Here is a 19601-nt window from a genome sequence, read left to right on the forward strand (position 1 = left end):
AATTTGAAATAACAAAGTGCTGTGATTTCATGATTTCAAAACAATCAGGGGTTACTTTTTAAGACAGTACTGCAAATATTAAAACAATATAAATGTTAGAAAATACCATGAGATGATCTACAAAGTGAAAAAAAAAAAGTACAAAGAACTTTTACAAAAATAAAACAAGGGGGCACTGGGGTTGTGGCTCAGCATAGAGCACTAGCCTAGCACGTCCAAGGTGCTGGGTTCGATCCTCAGCATCACATATAAATAAATCAAATAAAATAAAGGTATAAAAAAATAAAATAAGACAAGGGTAAAGAATGGGAACTGATAATTCACGGTTCCCACGTTTCCCCCGAAAGAAGAAAGAATGAAAAAAATCGTCAATTCCATTGATAAAGAACTGAGTTAAGCAAGGTATGGTGGTGCATGCCTGTTAATTCCAGCAACTCAGGAGACTGAGGCAGAAGAATCACAAGTTCAAGACCTGTCTCAGTTACTCAGGAAGACACTGTCTCAAAATAAGAAATAAAAAGGCTTGGGGCTATAGTTCAGTGACTAAGCATCCCTGAAGTCAATCCCAAGTAGCAGGGGAAACAACAACAACAACAAAAAATCCCAAACCCTGAAAGTTAAAGTATCTTCTTTTACCTCTCAGATCAAGAATTAAAAATACTTCAATTGCCAGTAAATGGACAGAAATGGAAACTATCATTCTAAGTGAAATAAGTCAATCCCCAAAAACCAAAGGCTGAATGTTCTCTCTGATATTTGGATGCTGACTCACTATGGTGGGGGAGTGGAGGTGCACTAGATTGGACAGAGGGGAGTGAAGGGAAGGGAGAGGAGGTGGGAATGGGAAAGAAGGTAGAATGAATCAGACATAATTTTCCTATGTTTGTGAATACACATATATGAATAAACAACCAGTCTAATTTCACATCGTGTACAACCACAAGAATGGGAGGTTATACTCCATGCACGTATATTATGTTAAAATACATTCTACTGTCATGTATAACTAAATAGAACTAAAAAAAATTCTCTCATTAGAGATGAACATACTTGGAGAACCTAAATAGAAATAATTTTTCTGACTGACTTGTTGATATGTATTAAGAGCCTTTAGAAAGAGCATGCTGTCTTATATACCAAATCTACTTCTAAGACTTTATCTTAACAAAAAATTAGAAAAGTATTTAAAACATAGAGGTACTAATGTCCATAAGATCAAAAAACAAGAAAAACATCTTTAGCAAGAGGAAACTAAAGTACAATGTATTCACATACTGAAATTTTATAGTCATCAGAAATGATACAAAAAATGATGATATAGTTGTATATTCATTTAATAAGAAAAAAACTACCACAATATTTCATTCAGCAAAGGCAGAAAATTACAAAACAGCATATACAGAATGATGTAAATTTTTTTTGTTTTAAAAACAATATTCTCGGGACTTGGGTTATGGCTCAGTGGAAGAGCGCTCACTTTGCGTGTGCAAGGCCCTGGATTCGATCCTCAGCACCACATAAAAATACATAAATAAACGAAATAAAGTTATAATAAAAAAAAACAAGATTCTAAAACACTTTTGTGTTTCACATGATTTCTCATTGTTAATCTATATATTCTAACTATTCTTGAGTAAAAAAGAGTTTGTGTGTGTAAGCAAGTGTGCATGTATGTATGTATAGCATACACATATATGGAAATTTTTGGAGAGATCCCTTAGTACAGGGGATGAAGGACTTGGTTCCAGGACACAGGACACATTCCTCCTAGGATATCAAAATCCAAGGATGCTCAAGTCCCTTATATAAAACAATGTAGTATTTACATAAGTTATATACATCATCCATATACTTTAAACCATCTCTGGATTACTAATGCCTAATACAATGTGAACACTATATAAATACTTGTTACACTATATTATTTTGGGAATAATGGGGAAAAGTCTATAATAGGTTAAATCTGTAGACACAGAACCCCAAGATACATAAAGAAATAAACTTTTAAAATATGAATAAAATAGTAATAATAATATTTACTTTGGAATTAATTCACATGTCAGTTTCTGTTGCTTACCTGGTCTTTTGTGGATATGGTTTTATTAAAAGCATCAGCAAGTTCATATCTCTGAAGTACCAGTAACAAGAACTTGTTTGGATCCATTAAAGATGCACCAATCTGTGAAAGAAATTCAGCATCACAACTCTTGTATGTTAAATAGAGAAACACTGTGTCAGAAAATTAAAGTTTGCAAAAAATAACATAGTAGAGCCCCTTCTATTCCTATAATATCATATTCAGTTTAAAGATGAGAAAAGTTCAAGTAAAATTAAAAATAACTGCATCTTTTCTTTTACCAGGAATGTAAGAGGGAAGGTTAAGTCATAATATGATAAGTAACTTAACAGGTACCTGAAGCATGATGATATCTTTATCATACATTTCTTCTCTGCACTTAACATCTTGGTAATAAAACACCTACAAAATAAAAGAGAGATGCTAGAAAAATTCTTTCAAGCAAAATTCAACAATTATTAAAACTTTCTCTCAGATAGAAATTGCTGGAACTCCTTAGTGGCAAAAAATAAGTTGTAAATCTCTGAATCATTTTAAGTGATTTGTGAGGATAAAGTGAGGAAATATGACATGAAAATACTTCAGAGTTAAAGATGCTCTACATTGATCATTATTCTCAAAATTTGTAACAAAAAATGAATTTTCCCTGTTTAAAATATTTCAATAAAAACAAACCCAATTTTACAAGGTGTGGTGGCACATGCCTGTAATCCCAGCTACTCGGGAGGCTGAGGAAGGAGGATTGTGAGGTTAAAATCAGCCTTAGCAGATTGGTGAGGCACGGAGCAATTTGGTGAGACCCTGTCTCTAAATAAAATATAAAAAAGTGCTGGGGATTTGGCTAAATGGTTAAGCATCCCTGAATTCAATCCCCGGTACAAAAAAAAAAAAAAAAAAATTTCTACACTTAATCAGTTAATACCACTTTTTTTGAAGTAGTAACTTTACAAGTCCTATTTTCCCAGCTTCTCCCTATTTGGTCTAAAACAGAAGGAAAAATTAAAAGGTAGCCTTTGATTAAGACAGTAGGCCAGGTGTAGTGGCACATGTTCTGAATCCTAGACTGGGCAACATAGCAAGCCCCATATCTCAAAAATAAAAAAATTTTTAAAAAGAGTTGGGGATGTAGCTCAGAAGTAGAATACTCCTGGATTCAATCCCTAGTACTATACACCCCCCCCACACACACACACACACACATGATGGGAAGACTACAGGTCTGCAAGTAAGTTATCCTAAGAAAAAAGTTATGTTAACAGTGAAACTTCTGTGCTACTACTGACATTTACTTAATCTAGCCACTCAAGCACCCTAATGCTTATAATTCAGAAAGATTAAGCAGTAAATAGGATAAGTGAAACATTTGTTATCCCTAGAATTCTCATTTCTAAGAGATCATATAAGAGAATAAAAGCAAAGGCTCAGAAAAATATAGGGACATGGGGTAAAACTATGTCAGAGTAATTAGAAAATGAACACATTCATAAATATGAGTAATGAATCTTGCCATACCTGGCTAATGAGAGAGAGACCATTTCTTCGCCACATCTCAGCAACAACTTGGGCAACCAACACCAAACAACGCAAAGGATATTCCACTAGTACCTCCACTTGAAAATCCTCCTGAAACAAGAGTAAGCTCAATTTCATTACTCCTCACAGAGTTCAAGACACATCTTAATTATGACACTGTATATTTCTCAGTTTTCTTATCTGTAAAATGCGAAGGACTTGAACTAGATGACTTTATATATGTGTGACTATATACACACATATATAGTTGTTAAATTACTAAATGGGGACTACTTAGATGGGTTGTAAAATGTTATTTTCTTTTCCACTCATCAACAGAGAGGTGTTCAAAAATAGGACATAAGCAAATCAATACTTAACAGAGTCACTTACAAAAGGTACAAATTCGTGCAGTCTTGAAACAGCGCCCAGCCTACTTAAACGCACATGAAGACCTAAAATTTTTTAAAAAGTGAAATAAAAGAAATAAGAAAATGAAAAAGTGATTAAACTCAATAAATCTGTTTACTAAACTCATCAAGTTTGAAAACATGGGTGATTTTAATGTATATTTACTAAGGCTGGGGATGTAGCTCAGTAATAAAGTGCTTCCCTAGCATGTGCAAAATCCTCAATCACACATACACATTGTACATTTACTGAGTTTACAAATGACGCTCTAAAATGCAAACTTTTGACTTCTAAATTTGAAACACAAAATAAGCAAAACATTTAAAATCTCATATATGCAAGGTGTGTGCATTCATTACATAAAACTAATTTACTGCCTCTCTCAGATATGCTTATTATACACTCTTAAACAAATATCAAAATAATTGAAAAGTGTACACACACACACACACACACACACACACACACACACACACACACACACAAGAATAAAAATGTATCCGGGCTTTATTTTTAACAGCAAATAAAAACCCTTTACTGGGATTATGGTGATTTGACAATATTATTATTAGGCTCAATAAAAGTTTGTGAAATACTCAGAAGAGCAAGTTCTATAGCTGCCACTTTCTAAATTTTCTAATTTATCTGACTCTTTAAATGTTATGGGGAAAAAGCCCTTATTCGTTGGGAAACAGTTCCAAAATGAAATTGAATATTCTCTATCCTACTAAAATTTACTGTCAATTGTTTAAAAGGGACCAAGGGACCTTCTGTTTGCTTTTTTTTTTTTTTTTTTTGGGCTATTTCACCTTAATATCATTACCAGAATTCCTGTAATTCCACAATTGATTTTACTAAGTAGAAGAGATTTCAATTAACTCTGCTATTGCTTTAGATATAAATATGGCTGAAAACCCAAAGCGGATTAGAACTGCTGAAGGATTTCCCTGACATTGTTTGATAGATACAATGTTCTCTTTATTCTTGATAAGTGCAGACAACATGACTTAAAATTCTTTCTACAGGAACATGTCTCATTTCAGGAGTAACCAATTAAGGAACTGATGAATGGCTAGACAGTTCCTTAGAGTAATATTGTTATGAGTTGCATAATGAAACTTTTCCTTTGTCACTGTTGGTAGATAAATGACTGAAACTGACTTTAATCTTCCATACAAAAATGTGGATGCTCGACATTTTCATAGGTTGCTTGCTAGTAGGGCTTGAGTTGCACATTCTTGACCTTCTATATAATAGCGTTCTAAAGCCACTCCTGGAGAATGCTGTAATCCCCAAGGGCTACTTGGTTCATGCGGAATAAGTGGCTTGACCCTAATTCTCCCTCCTTTGCTGCTCATATTACCCAAGAAATATGTGATGTCTAGTGCAAGTCTAGGAAAGGCCAATCCTAAAATAAAATTCACAAAGCCTTTTCAAATTAAGGGGCAGGGAAGAGTCTTAAGTACATTTCAATCATCTCAAAATTGCAGTAAAAAACTTGTATTTTGCAAGGAACAAGCAACAGCTAATCTTAAAATAAATGGGAAGGGGTGGGGGAAGCCAATGAAAAAAAAGTGCCATCCCTCCTTCTCCTTGGTTCTTTTATCCGGGGTTTATGTAAAACCCTAAACCTCTGAGAAAATGAGAAAGGTAAAGACACAGGGAAATTGCTTTAAGGTCAGAATTTTGGGCAAGGTAAAGAAAAAGCTATAAATAAATGCAGAGAACTATTTGGTAAAAAATGAGAACACTGGACATTTTTTTTTTTTAAACACGGGAAAGCTCAGAAACTCAGATCTCTTTTCTAGAGTCACCCTGATCTATTAGTTATAGGGCAAAAATCTCAAATGCAATGAGTAAAGTGCCAGGCAGGAAACAAAACAAAACAAAACAAACAACAACAACAACAACAACAAAAAAAAACTACACAAAATACAAACTGACAATCAAAGTAACTCTGTTCTTAGGAAGACATATAGGAGAGGAATATTTGCTGAACACCTGAGGTTCCTAAGAAATTGTTACTCAATGATTCCCTTTCTGTTTACATTAAAAAATCAAACCAAAGATTTGAGAATCTTGGAGTTCTTAAAGGATGAAAAACTAAGTATTGTTAAAATCAAAATAAAATCAATATAAAATCACATGATGTTAATTATTAGTTAACTCAAAATGAATCAAAGACCTAAATATGGGAATGAAAAGTACAAAATATTCAGAAGAAAAATGAGGAGAAATTAGATCTGACAATGATTTTTCTTGTCATTTGCAGGAAGATGGATGGAACTCAAAGATATTATATTAAGCCAGACAAACAGAGACATGTATCACGTTTTTTCTCACATGTTGAAACTAAGGGGGGGAAAAAGGGATTATTGGGGCTGGGAAGAAGGGATGTTAGTGAGAGAGAGTAGAAAAGAAGAGGGTAGACATGATCAAAGCATGACATGTTCTTGTACAGAAATCCTACAGTGAGATCCATTCATTTGCACAATTAATATCAAAAGATAATATTTGTAATTAAGTATGCTGGAAATGAACTTTTTATTGCAAAGTCTAAAATGTAAAGATGCCTTTTTAGGGAGAATTGAATATATATACCTTTAAATTTGAAAAAAATTCCACCTTGTATGACGGTGTATCTAGGATATTCATTCAAAGCATATTGGTAAAAGTAAAGCTGATTAATTAGGTTAGTATATTTCCAAGTATTCAGTCATATTAACTACTTAAAAAGTTAGGAGCATATGCCAAAATGTTAGCAAGAATTCCTCAATAAGACTCCTAAAATGCAAGAAGTAAAACCAAGAACCAATAAATAGGATGAATTCAAACTAAAAAGCTTCTTCACAGCAAAAGAAACAATCAAGAACATGAAGAGAGTCTACAGGTTGGGAGAAAATCTTTGCTACCTACACCTCACATAGAGCATTAATCTCCAGGATATATAAAGAACTAAAAAAACTTTACACCAAAAAAACGAATAACCCAATCAATAAATGGGCTAAGGAACTGAACAGACACTTCAAAGAAGAAGAAATACAAACATATGAAAAAATGTTCGACATCTCTAGCAATTAGAGAAATACAAATTAAAAGTACACTAAGAGGGCCTGGGATTGTGGCTCAGCAGTAGAGCGCTTGCCTAGCACGAGCGAGGGAACTTAACAAAAAAGTAAACCAATTAATAGGTGGGTATACTTCATATATGTATATGGGTTCGATCCTCAGCACCACATAAAAATAAAAATAAAGATATTGTGTCCAACTATGACTAAAAAATAAATATTAAAAAAAATTTTTAAAAAAGTACACCAAGATTTCATCTCATTCCAATCAGAATGGCAATTATCAAGAATACAAGCAACAATAAATGTTGATGAAGATATGGGGGAAAAAGGTACACTCATACATTGCTGGTGGGACTGCAAATTGGTGCAACCAATAAGGAAAGCGGTTTGGAGATTTCTCAGAAAACTTGGAATGGAATTTAGCCCAGCTCTCCCTCTCCTCAGCATATACCCAAAGGACTTAAAATCAGCATCCTATAGTGACACCGCCACATCAATATTTATAGCAGCTGGGGGCTGGGGTTGTGGCTCAGTGGTAGAATGCTTGCCTAGCATGCTTGAGGCACTGAGTTCAATCCTCAGCAGAACATAAATATAAAATAAAGATACTATGTCCACTTAAAACTAAAAAATAAAATATTAAAAAAAAAATATTTATAGCAGCTCAAATCACAATAGCAAAGCTATGGAACCAACCAAGGTGCCCTTCGATTGATAAATGGATAAAGAAAATGTTGTGCTTATATACAATAGAATATTATTTAGCCATAAAGAAGAATGAAATTATGGCATTTGCCAAGAAATGGATGGAATTGGAAATTATCATGCTAAGTGAAATAAGCCAGCTCCAAAAAACCAAAGGCAGAATGTTCTCTCTGATATGCAAATGCTGACTCACAATAGGTGAGTGTGTGTGTGTGGGTTCACTAGGTTAGACAGCAGGGAATGGGGAGAATGGAGGGAAGGGTATGGGGATGGGAATGGGAAAGAAAGTAGAATGAATCAGACATAATCTTCCTATGTTCATATATGAATACATGACCAATGTAACTCTGCATCATGTACAACCACAAGAATGGGAAATTATACTTCATATATGTATGATATGTTAAAATATATTCTACTGTTATGTATAACTAAAAAGAACGACAACAACAAAAAATGAATACATAAGCTAGAAAAAAAATGTTAGGAGCATATGTCAGAAACTTTACACAGATTCAGTACTTCATATTATTCAACTTATGTTTGAAAAATAAATAAATAAATGAGTGGAATATGAGCTACCAAGTTAGTCTTCAAGATTCATTAACTAACCTAGATAAAAAGTAGTCTAGGTAAATAAGCATGCTTTGAAAAATACTGTGGTAATAGTTCCTTGAAGGACAGTGATAATGAAAGCTCTTAATTGCATTATCTGGTCCGAATACATTTGTACATACTAAACATAGGGAAAAAGATATATCAAAACAATACTCACCAGCAAGAGTCCTAGAGAGTGGCAGATGTATGCTTACAAGATCCTCAGATACTCTATAGGACTTAGTTTCCAAAATATGACCACAAAATTGTACTATTGTCTTGCTACTAGATATAAAACTTGTACTGCATCTCATCACAGCTTTGTGACATTCTTTATAAGCTACTAGTAAGAGTTCTTCCTAAAGAGAAAATAAAAATGCAAATATGTTCACAAGTTAGCTACTTTATCACTCATCATTCAATAAATATTTGTTATATATGATTATAAAATTATTCTATTTATTACTAGGACCCCTTACAAAGATCTGCAAATCAGTAGGAAATACAACATAAACACACTTATAATCAAAGTAAAATACAGTATAAATTAACTGCCCTAAAACAGCTTTTATAAGACAATAAACAATTGGGAAGATACACCTATTAAAGCAACCTTTTTTTCCTACATTTTTTATAGATACGTTATAGTTGTACATAATGGTGGGATTTGTTATTACATACTTATACATGCACACACTATAAATTAAAGCAGCTTTTGAATGGGAACTGAAACATATGCATAATTTAGGGTTGGGGATATAACAAGGTGGTAGAACATATGCTTAGCACACTCAAGGCTCTAAGTTCTATTCCCAACATCCTTATCACCAACAAATACTACAACAGAATATGCAGGATTTAAGTATGGGGAAAGATGAGGGGAAAGGAGCATTCTATGAAGAGATGTAAAAATAAAACAATACATTGGTGGTATAAGACCAGTGACAGTGAACACATTGTTGCAAAAAGAATTAAGGAGTGTGTTGAACGTAACAAAGTGGAGAGGGTAAAGTTAGGAGATAAGGAAACTAACAGGAAAAATATTATAGCATTTAGGTGTTAAGGATCTGGACTAGGATAGGATGGGGCAGTGAAGAAGAAACAGAATGAACTCACATAAAATGAGAAAATTTTAAAATAAATTTGGGATAAGGAAGAACCAACTCTAGGTAATTGTGGTAGGAAAAGAGAAAAGTCAAAGGTCACTCAGGTCACATTCTCTCTCTCCTTTACCACTGGGGATTGGAACCTCTGAGATACACCCCTAGTTCTTTTTTTCATTTTGAGACAGGATCTCACTAAGTTGTTGAGGCTGGCCTCAAACTTGTGATTTTCTTGCTTCAGCCTCCTGAGTTGCTGGGATTCCACATGTGCACCACTGCATCCTACTCAAAATTTATTTATTTATTTTTGTGGTACTGGTGATTGAGCCCAGGGACCATCTTCCACTGAGCCATGCCTAGCCCTTTTGTATTTTATTTTGAGACAGGTTCTTGCTAAATTGCCCAGTTGGTCTTGGATTGCAATCTTCCTGACTCAGTCTCCCTAGTAGCTGGAATTACATTCGTGGGCCACCATGCCTATCTCACTGATCTGTATTTCTATCTTTATACCATACTGTCCTGACTAATGTCATTGTGTAGTAACTTGCTGAGAGTGACCTCAAACTTGTGATCATCTTGTCATAGCCTTTCAAGTCATTAGGTCTCTTTCTTAACACAGTGTTTCTCCTGTTGATTTTACCTTGAGAAAGGAACTACATGTCCAAATGAATTTGAGAAACAGACATTAGCACAGTGTTCAATTCTATTTGAGAAGTTTAAAGTAACTTTAAAAGATTCTCTCATTCTGTTCAACTCCAAATTCCCCAATCTTGCATGAACCCAGAACATTTTTCTTGTCAAAACATCTGATAACATCAAACACACAGAATACAATGACTCTGAAATTTCCTGTATGGATGATGACTATATTAATAGTAATATCATTAATAAAATAAGGAAAGTCAAAAAGAGAAAATGCAAATTGCAAGTGGAAGAAAATGATGACAAATCAGTTTAAGATAAAATTCTGAATTTGATCAGAAGGTCAAGGGTTGTATGTTTTCTTTCATATGTGGAAGCTAGAGAGGAAAAAGAAAGTGGGGGGCAGGGGGGTGTCAGAGAAAGTGGGGGGCAGGGGGTGTCAGAGATCTCATGAAAATAAAAGGGAGTCCAGCAGAGGAAATGGACCAGGAGGTAGGAGGTGGGGATTGGGCAGGGGGAGTGCTGGGGAGTGATAGTGGACAAATTATATTGTTATACTGTGTGCATGTATGAATATTTAACAAACCCCATCATTACTTACAACTATAATGCATTAATAAAAATGTGAAAAAAAGATATTCAGAGTTTAAAATATAAGAAATACAAATATACAATCTAAGGAATATATGGCAAATAAAAGTGATACTATAGTTTGGGAAAAATCATTCCTATAAGAATTTAAATAAAGATCTATAAGAGAATACTGGGGAATGCCTCAGTATTCTTAGCAGGCAGAAGGAACTGGAGAAAAGCAGTCATTGACTAAAATCGGTAAATGTTAATAAAATATTAGGACAGTACAGTCTTGTGAAAATCAGAAGGAAAGAAAAATTTAAAAAGACTAAGGTACTTAACTGAATACAATGATACAGATAATTCAAGGAAGATGGGACCAAGAAAAAAAATCTCTAAATTGGATTACTAAATGGATCTTTTAGGAGTTTTTTTCTAAACACAGTTGTAAGGCCTGAATCAGATGAATACTAGGATATAATGAGTGAAGAATGGTAAATTAGATAACTTCAGAAGGTTTGAGATATATGAATATGAACAACACACACCTTGACCTCATTTCCCAATAATTGTGCAACTATCTCATAATGGTGAGAGAATAAAATTATATATATATATACAGTTGCTAGACAATAAGCAGAAGGAAAATACAAGTGGAGACAAATGAGGAGGCAAACTCCAGGAAAAAGTAATATAAACTAGAACCAAGAGCCTAGGTAGATGCATTGGTTTTAGAAATGAGAGAAAAAAAAGACTCAGAGACCAATAGTAAAGACACAGATAAATTTAGTCAACAAATAGATGATGATGACAAAACAGAGAAAATGGAAGAGACAATGGAATTTGATTGAAATAATGTTAATTTTCTCAGAAAAGAAAAAAATGAGTCATCTTCCCCAAAGGGAATCTGAAGTAGTATTGTGTGTTTAAAGAGTTATGGGGGTGGGGATGTAGATCAGTGAGATAGTGCTTGCCTAGTTATGTGTGAGGCCCTGTCAATCCCTAGTATTGCAAAAAAATCAATCAATCAATAAAGAAGGTTATGCTCTAAAATTATTGCTTAAGAAACTACATTAATATATTTTGAAATTAATTTTTAAAAAACATTTTTAGTTGTAGATGGACACAGTATCTTTATTTTATTCATTCATTTTTATGTGGTGCTGAGGATCGAACCCAGTGCCTCATGTGTGCAAGGCAAGAGCTCTACCACTGAGCCACAACCCCAGCCCTTGAAATTAATTTTATGAATGGTTTAACACATGTAACAAAGCTCTTAATTGAATAAAATATTCACCTCTCTCCATTCTTGAAATATTTAAAGTCTATGTGGGGGCTGGGGATGTGGCTCAAGCGGTAGCGCGCTCGCCTGGCGTGCGTGCAGCCCGGGTTCGATCCTCGGCACCACATACAAAGATGCTGTGTCCGCCGAAAACTAAAAAATAAATATTAAAAAATTCTCTCTCTCTTTCTCTCTCAAAAAAAAATTTTAAAAAAGTCTATGTGGTCCTAATTATCATTATCACTAATAATAAATAAATAAATAAATATGTATGAAATAAAGATATACATTATTAAACCCTGCAATTCTCTAAAATAAGCAAAACCACCCAGGATACATTTTCTAATCAAGTGTAAAAAACTGAATTTTCCTCCCAAATTTAATAAGACAAATTTAAATATCTAAGAGATTTATTATTTATTAAATAACAAAAATTTACATCAAGGAAGCTACAACATAAATCTATACTATTAAGAACTACTAGAATATTATGCTAAGTGAAGTAAGCTAATCCCAAAAAACCAAAGGCCAAATGTTTTCTCTGATATGTGGATGCTGGTTCATAATGGGGGTGCATGGGAGGAATGTAGAAACTTTAGATAGGGCAAAGGAGAGGGAGGGGAAGGGAGAAGGCACAGGGTAGGAAAGATAGTGTTATGAGATGGTCATCATTACCCTAAGTACATGTACGAAGACAGAAATGGTGAGACTCTACTGTGTGTACAGCCAGAGACACGAAAAACTGTGCTCTATATGTGTACTATGAATTGACATGCATTCTGCTGTCATGTATAAGAAATAGAATAAATAAATAAATTTTTTTAAAAAAAAGAATTATTAGAGTACTTAAAAGACACCAATCTTACTAACAAATCTTACTTACATCACAAGCACACCACTCTTGGAACATGAGTAAAATATTCTTCAATTGCATCTGTATAGCAATGGCAGCCTCCCAATCAGGATCTACTTCAATATGTTGCCCAACCTGTCTTCTGATTTCTTCCATTCCCTGTAAGAAGGTTAGTCAACATATAACCCTTTTTCTTTGCTTTTATACTGGCAAAATATAAAATTGTTGGGATTCGTGTACATATATGCTGAAGTATTTTCACATGGTTGTTATACTAGGTCAGAATACATCAGATCAAATCCCAGCTCTCAGAGGTACAGCTCAGAAGTATAACATTTGAATGCAAATACCAGCTCTGTCTGGGATTTCTTTTTGGGATCCCTAAGCAAATTATTATTAACCCCTTAATTCCTTATATACAAATTGAGAATAATAATAGCAACTACTTCATAAGATTGCTATAAGGCTCAAAAGAGATAATGCATGTAAAGTGCTTATTATACATTTATCATATGGTAAACATTCAATAAACATTAATAATAGTAGCAGTAGTAAACAAAACTTATTATTAAGGTGTATAATAACTAAGTTACTAAGATATATAGAAAGATGTGTTAAAGTGAATCAGTGTTTAAATTTTATACTAGTTTGCTATAAAATTTTTCTCTCATATAAAAAGACAACAGTTTACTAAAGGAGAATGAGAAGATGAAAAAGAAGAAGACAATTGAGATTATATTTTTTAAAATAAAATTCTCTTATGGTGTACAGAATAAGTATCATACCTGCATACAGGTAAGAATTTTCAAAAAAGATCGAAAACCTTCAAGGAACTGCATTCTTAATCTTTCCGTCCATATCGTAGGCTTGCTGATCAGGATATATCTATATCATTTCAAAAGAGAAAGAAATATTTCACTTCTCTATTTTGAAGTAATTTTAAGGTTTTCAGGATTACAGATAATGTTGGCTTCTCAAAATTATGCATTCTAGGGCTGGGATTGCGGCTCAGTGGTAGAGCGCTCGCGTATCTCGGGCGGGACCCGAGTTCAATCCACAGCACCACATAAAAATAAAGGCATTGTGTTGTGTCCATCTACACCTAAAAAATGAATATAAAAAAATTATGCATTCTAATTTCTTACAATGATTAGAAGCTCTAAGCAGAGCTAGAATAATCTGTTTATTTTATATATAGTCAGTGAAATGTGGGAATGCCCTACAAGAGGCAGATATTAAAGCTAGGCCTGACTTCTCCATACATCATGCCCTCCAAGGTTAGCCTGATTAAGTGGGCCTCAGACCAACCTAGCTTACCACAGCCAACTCTGGACAAATGACAAACAGTATAGATTTCCTAGGATTCTTCATACCCATCATCCAAAGGGCCAGCAAAAAACTTTTAGGCTTAGAAAATTTGGAAAAGATTTCCTACCTACAGTTTTTGAGAACTCAGAACCAGGAAGAAGGATCTAAGCACCTATGTCATCATGGTTTGCACATCAGAATCTACTAGTTTCAAAAAATAAACAGCAGGGCATGTTGAGTAACAATAATATAAAAAACAAAATATAATCCCAGCGGATAAGGCAGCTGAGGCAGGAGGACTGCAAGTTCAAGGTCAGCCTCAGCAAATAAGTGAGGCCCTAAGCAACTTAGCGAGACCCTGTCTCAAAATTAAAAAACAAAAAATGGGCTGGGGATATAGCTCAGTGGTTTATCACCCCTGGGTTCAATGCCCAGTACCAAAAAATAAATGAATAAATAGACACATTTTAGCCTACAGTTTACAAGATCACTATTTCTTTTGGTTAAAATTGGTTTCATATCAAATAAGAATGATGTTTATCACCAAATGACTTCTCAGGAAGCAATCATTAACAATTATTAAAAATTATTTTGTACTCAATCAAAATACATTTTTGTTATATATACCAAGTACTGTAAATATAAACATGAGCAAGACACATCCTGCTCTTAAAGTTCAAAGTAGTGAGGAAAACACATATAGTGGACACTGTAATCTAAACATAAATGCTTAAAAAAAAAGGTACAAAGGAAGTAATATAGGAACATAAAACATAAGACAACAGATGTAGAAACTATAAAACCAGGATTGTGGTTTAATTTTTCCCATTCTTTGGATATTCATTAATATGATGACTATGCATTAAAGATAATCATCAGGACCTTATCAAAGAAATAACTGAAATTTGCTAATTACCATCTAAATCTTTCTTTTAAAATAAAGGTAAAAAGGACTAAAGCTTAAAATCTGTCACAATAAACAAATGTCATCAAGGTCTTGTTGTTTTTTATATTATTGTAACTCAATATGTAGTCCATAAAACAGCAGCAATCATTACCGGGGTACTTTTTAGAAATGCAAGCTCTTGTGCTCTAATCAGACCTACTAAATAAAGGATCTGCATTTTAACAAGGTCCTTAAGATAATCAGTGCTCATTAAAATTCAAGAAGCACTGATCTAGAGTAGAGGAGAATTTACATTTTTAGTTTCTCACATAATTCATACCTGACCTCTGTAGTTTACCTACCAAGTAAAGATGCCAAAGGCAGGAAGAAGGGGAAGGGGAAGGGGAAGAAAGCCAAGCCAAGCCAAGCCAGTATATAAAAATAGGTGGCAAAAGCAATGGGAAAGAGGGTAAAAGATTGGGAGAATAATGGAATGATCTGGTTTGAGAGCTTGTTACATTTTTGAGAAATGGAACAAAGGAATAGGTTACAGTAATAAAAGTGTAAGGATTCCCTAGTAAAACCAAGGTTCAATGACTTCTCTTTTCTAAGTTTCATTTCCATAGTGCATTAGCAACTGAGAAACCAAATAACCCATTAGATACTGTCCATAAAGTGACTAAATTAACAGAGGCATATTAACTAAAATGAGAGAAGTAGTAATCCCTCCCTTTTATGCTTTTCTAGACAGACCTCAGTTGGAGTACTATGTTCTTTTTTTTTTTTTTTTGGCATATAAATGGTATATATTCAACTGGAACAGGTTTAGAAGAGATGGACAAACAATTTAGAAGAAAATTTAAATAACATGAAATAGGAACAATTAAAAAAACATTTACAAGTTAACCTAGAAAAAATTTGGCAGACATGAATGCTGTCTTTAAATATTTAAGTTAAACAAGAGATGATTTTGTTCTAAGTGGAAAAAGGATCAAAGTATGCTATATGTGTGTATGAATATGTGACAAAGAAATTCATTATTTTGTATAATTAATATGTACTATTGTAATAAAAGAAGAAATTCTGGAAAAACAAGTAAATGGATTAAGGGAAAACTAGAACCAGACAATGAAAGCTACAAAAAGACAGAATTCAATGTACAATAAGCTGTCTAACAGGTGAAAGGTGCTATCCAAAATTGGAATGCACTATTTTGAGAGAATGAAAATTTCCTGAGGCAGAATAAACAGAATATCTATTAGTACCAACAAATGTATATCATGGTAAGGCATAATCAGATAAGTAGAGTATATGGCTAGACTATGGAAAACTATAAATTCTGGAAAAATTTAGACTTTATTCTGAAAACTAAATTAAGTGTTTGTAAATTAAAGTGGTTTAAAAGATTTCGGAAAGAAGTAGAAAATAAAAACATACATAGAATAAGACATGGCTGCAAAATTTCTACAAAATGGGCTTTAATAATCATTTGCTAAACAAAGGATATTACTCACTGGTGTTTTAAGCCAGGTTTCAGAATAGGTATGGTTGGGGATTTTTTATGTATCCTCTGAGGCTACATACTATAGTGAAATGAATAGGAGTTTTACAGATAAATAGTGGTTAAGCCCAAATTCCAGTTCTGCCACTTACTAGTTTCATGAATTAGGAAAATAAATATGATCTTCAAATCAAGATTACCTTACCTGCTTTATAAAAAATGTTACATTAAAATAAGGTAAAATAAGCAAAGCTCTTTAGCACACAGGAGTTTCAAATAAATTTTACAGGATCCTTATAAGAATGAATTACACAGTTATCTGTTGACTAGGTACTCAAAATATGTTTGTTCTCTCTAAACACAGTTATGAGACTTTTTCATGGTAGTCAGAGTCACAGGACCAAGGCCCACTCCCGCCTCCCCAGTAAAGCAGACCACGGTTATTCACTGACTTCATGAAGATAACTTTTAAGTTCAGCCATCAGTTTTAGTTTATATGCTTTGCATAATTTGGCTATGAAACAAATTTGAATCACAACGTTCATATGCTGATTCACTACTAAATTCATCTACCAATGTGTGCAAACTTAACAATTTTAAAGAAAAGTTTATATGCCATAATTGTGTTTTGAAATTGAGGAATGTTAAAAGGTTTTGAAGAATTTCCTTCAGTAATATCAAGGATATACTTCAAAGTTACAGAAATCTGTACTTTGTTCTTTGTTTTATATTTTTGTTTTGCAGTGCTGGGGATGGAAACTAGGGCCTTGTGCATGCTAGGCAAGTGCTCTACACAGAGGTAAACTCCCAAGGCTTATTCTTAAAACAGACTAAATTATTTTGAAGTTGAATTAGAAGGCCTTTTTTCCTATCCCTCTATACCCTGAATGGTCACTAGAGGTAGATAAAATTGGAATTCTTCCCTCTTTGGGACTAGAAATAAATAATCATATATGCCTTGGAGCTCTTTTTTTTTTAATTTGCCAATTTTATTTTATTATTATTTTCTGTAGTTCTGGAGATTGAACCCAGGGCCTCATATGAGGAACCACTTTACCACTGAGCTATAACCCCAACATGGAGTTTTTTTTTTTTTTTTTAATGGCAAATTAAATAAAATATATTTTGTTCTAATCTAGTCTTCTTTTCTTTTTGGCAGTACTGGAGATGAAACCTAGGGGAGCTTTACAACAGGGCTATATCCCCAGTCTTTTCATATTGAGAGAAGGTCTCACTAAGTTGCCCAGGCTAGCCTAGAATTTGTGATCCTATTGCTTCAGGCTCCCAAGTCACTGGGATTATAGGCAAGTGCCACTATGCCTAGCTTTCTAATGTGTGTGTGTGTGTGTGTGTGTGTATGAAAAGGGGAGTTAAAAAGTCAACAGATCCTTAGCAATATGAGGCTGTACAAAGAGTCTATACAAGTGGGACAGAACCACAAAATATGTGAATGGAAGTAAGTAAAAGATGTGGTAATTTCAATGGAGATTCATTTGGTGACCTCAGGAGACGCCAAGTACCTGTGGCAGGAGATTTTCAATACCTTATTTACCTGATTTTAAACTCAAAAAGAAGGCTTTGGGCTGGGGTTGTGCCCAGTGGTAGAGTGCTTGCCTAGCACATGTGAGGCACTGGGTTTGATGCCCAGCACCACATAAAAAATACTAAATAAAGGTATTGTGTCCATCTACAACTAATATATATATATATATAGGCTTTACTGGTTTACTAGAGCTAGGGTAGAGCTCTTGACTAACAAACATGAGGTCCTGAGTTTAATCCCTAGCACTAAGGGGGTGGGGGGAGCCTGCACTGAAGACATTTACAGATATCCCTTGATATTAGTGGGGGATTGGTTCCAGTCCCCAACACAGTATATATAAAATGGCACAGTATTTGCACAGAACTTATCTATACATATCTACATTCTCCCATATACTTTAAATCATCTCTAGATTATCTAATATCTAATACAATGTAAATGTGTTGCAAATACTTGTTATACTGTACTGTTTAAAGAATAAGAACAAGAAAAAAAGTGTACATATTTAGTACAGACTCTTATGTTTTGAGTATTTTCTATTTGAGAGTAGTTGAATAAACAGATGTGGAACCCATGGATAAGGTGGGCCAACTGTATTAACATGAAGCAGTAAGAGTCCTTTGAACTTGCCATCATTATAAAGACAATCCTGGATAATCAGAAGGATCAAAGATTTACTTATAAGACAGAGTAAATAAGCACACTGTGTTTAACAGGTGCCCTCACCTTTTGACTCACAACTTACTTTAGGTCACATATTACTGCATATACTCTTCCCAATTTGTCCTGGCTATAACCCTGGAAGTTGAATTTATTGTTCCTGTCCAAGTACTCAGGTAAAACTTCTAGCAGAGTTTCAGTAATGACAGAGATAACATTCTGTTCTTCAATAAGATGTCGAGCCTGCAGAATATTTCAAGAATATTATCTTTAGAATGAAGTCATAGTAGCATGGACTTAATTTATTCATTAACTTGGTTTGGTCAGTAATTTAAAAAAAATGTTTACTAAGCATTAACCACAGTCCTTAGTTTTACAGAATAGCAACTAATGAAAAGTTAGTTAAACTTAAGAATCCTTGCTAGGAATGGTGGTGCACTGCTGTAATCCCAGCAATTTGGGAGATTTGAGACCGGAGGACTGCAAGTTCAAGGTCAGTCTTTACAACTTAGCAAAACTTTCTCCAAATAAAATAAAAGGGGCTGGGGATGCAGCTCAGTGGTAGAGTGTCCCTGTAGTCAATCACCAGTACTAGGAAGAAAAAAAAGTAAAAATCCCCTAATCTCCTACTCCTCAGTAACTAGAAAACACTTGGTTGCACACTCCCAGCCTTTAAACAAGTTATCTAATAATTCATCTTCAGTAATCACATAACGGGAAAACCATAACAAAAATCTTTCATGACTTCTACTCTAGAATATCTACTCTAGAATAGCCTCTCCTCATTCCCAGTTTAATTTCTTTTTCCTATACTTTTCTCTGGCTCTTTGAAAAGGGAAAGAAGCAAGAATTAATCAAACTACCCAGAAGAAACAGG

At 34.0% G+C, this 19601-nt stretch overlaps 1 protein-coding gene across 3 annotated transcripts in view; it reads right to left on the reverse strand.

The window, feature by feature from the left end:
* Ubr1 (ubiquitin protein ligase E3 component n-recognin 1) overlaps positions 1-19601 on the reverse strand; it is a 157887-nt gene that overhangs the window by 63011 nt on the left and 75275 nt on the right. For all 3 annotated transcript variants that reach the window (XM_046460970.2, XM_058584728.1, XM_046460969.2), the window contains exons 13-20: positions 18810-18967; positions 13612-13711; positions 12857-12985; positions 8552-8732; positions 3983-4044; positions 3590-3700; positions 2414-2479; positions 2078-2179 (exon numbers count right to left, since the gene is read on the reverse strand). In XM_046460970.2, the coding sequence (XP_046316926.1) occupies positions 2078-2179; positions 2414-2479; positions 3590-3700; positions 3983-4044; positions 8552-8732; positions 12857-12985; positions 13612-13711; positions 18810-18967 (909 nt within the window). The remainder of the gene's footprint in view (positions 1-2077; positions 2180-2413; positions 2480-3589; positions 3701-3982; positions 4045-8551; positions 8733-12856; positions 12986-13611; positions 13712-18809; positions 18968-19601) is intronic.

This window comes from Marmota monax, unplaced genomic scaffold (genome assembly GCF_021218885.2).
Source record: "Marmota monax isolate L192 unplaced genomic scaffold, Marmota_monax_Labrador192_F-V1.1 WCK01_AAM20220418_F8-fsc00001, whole genome shotgun sequence".
NCBI lineage: Eukaryota > Metazoa > Chordata > Mammalia > Rodentia > Sciuridae > Marmota > Marmota monax.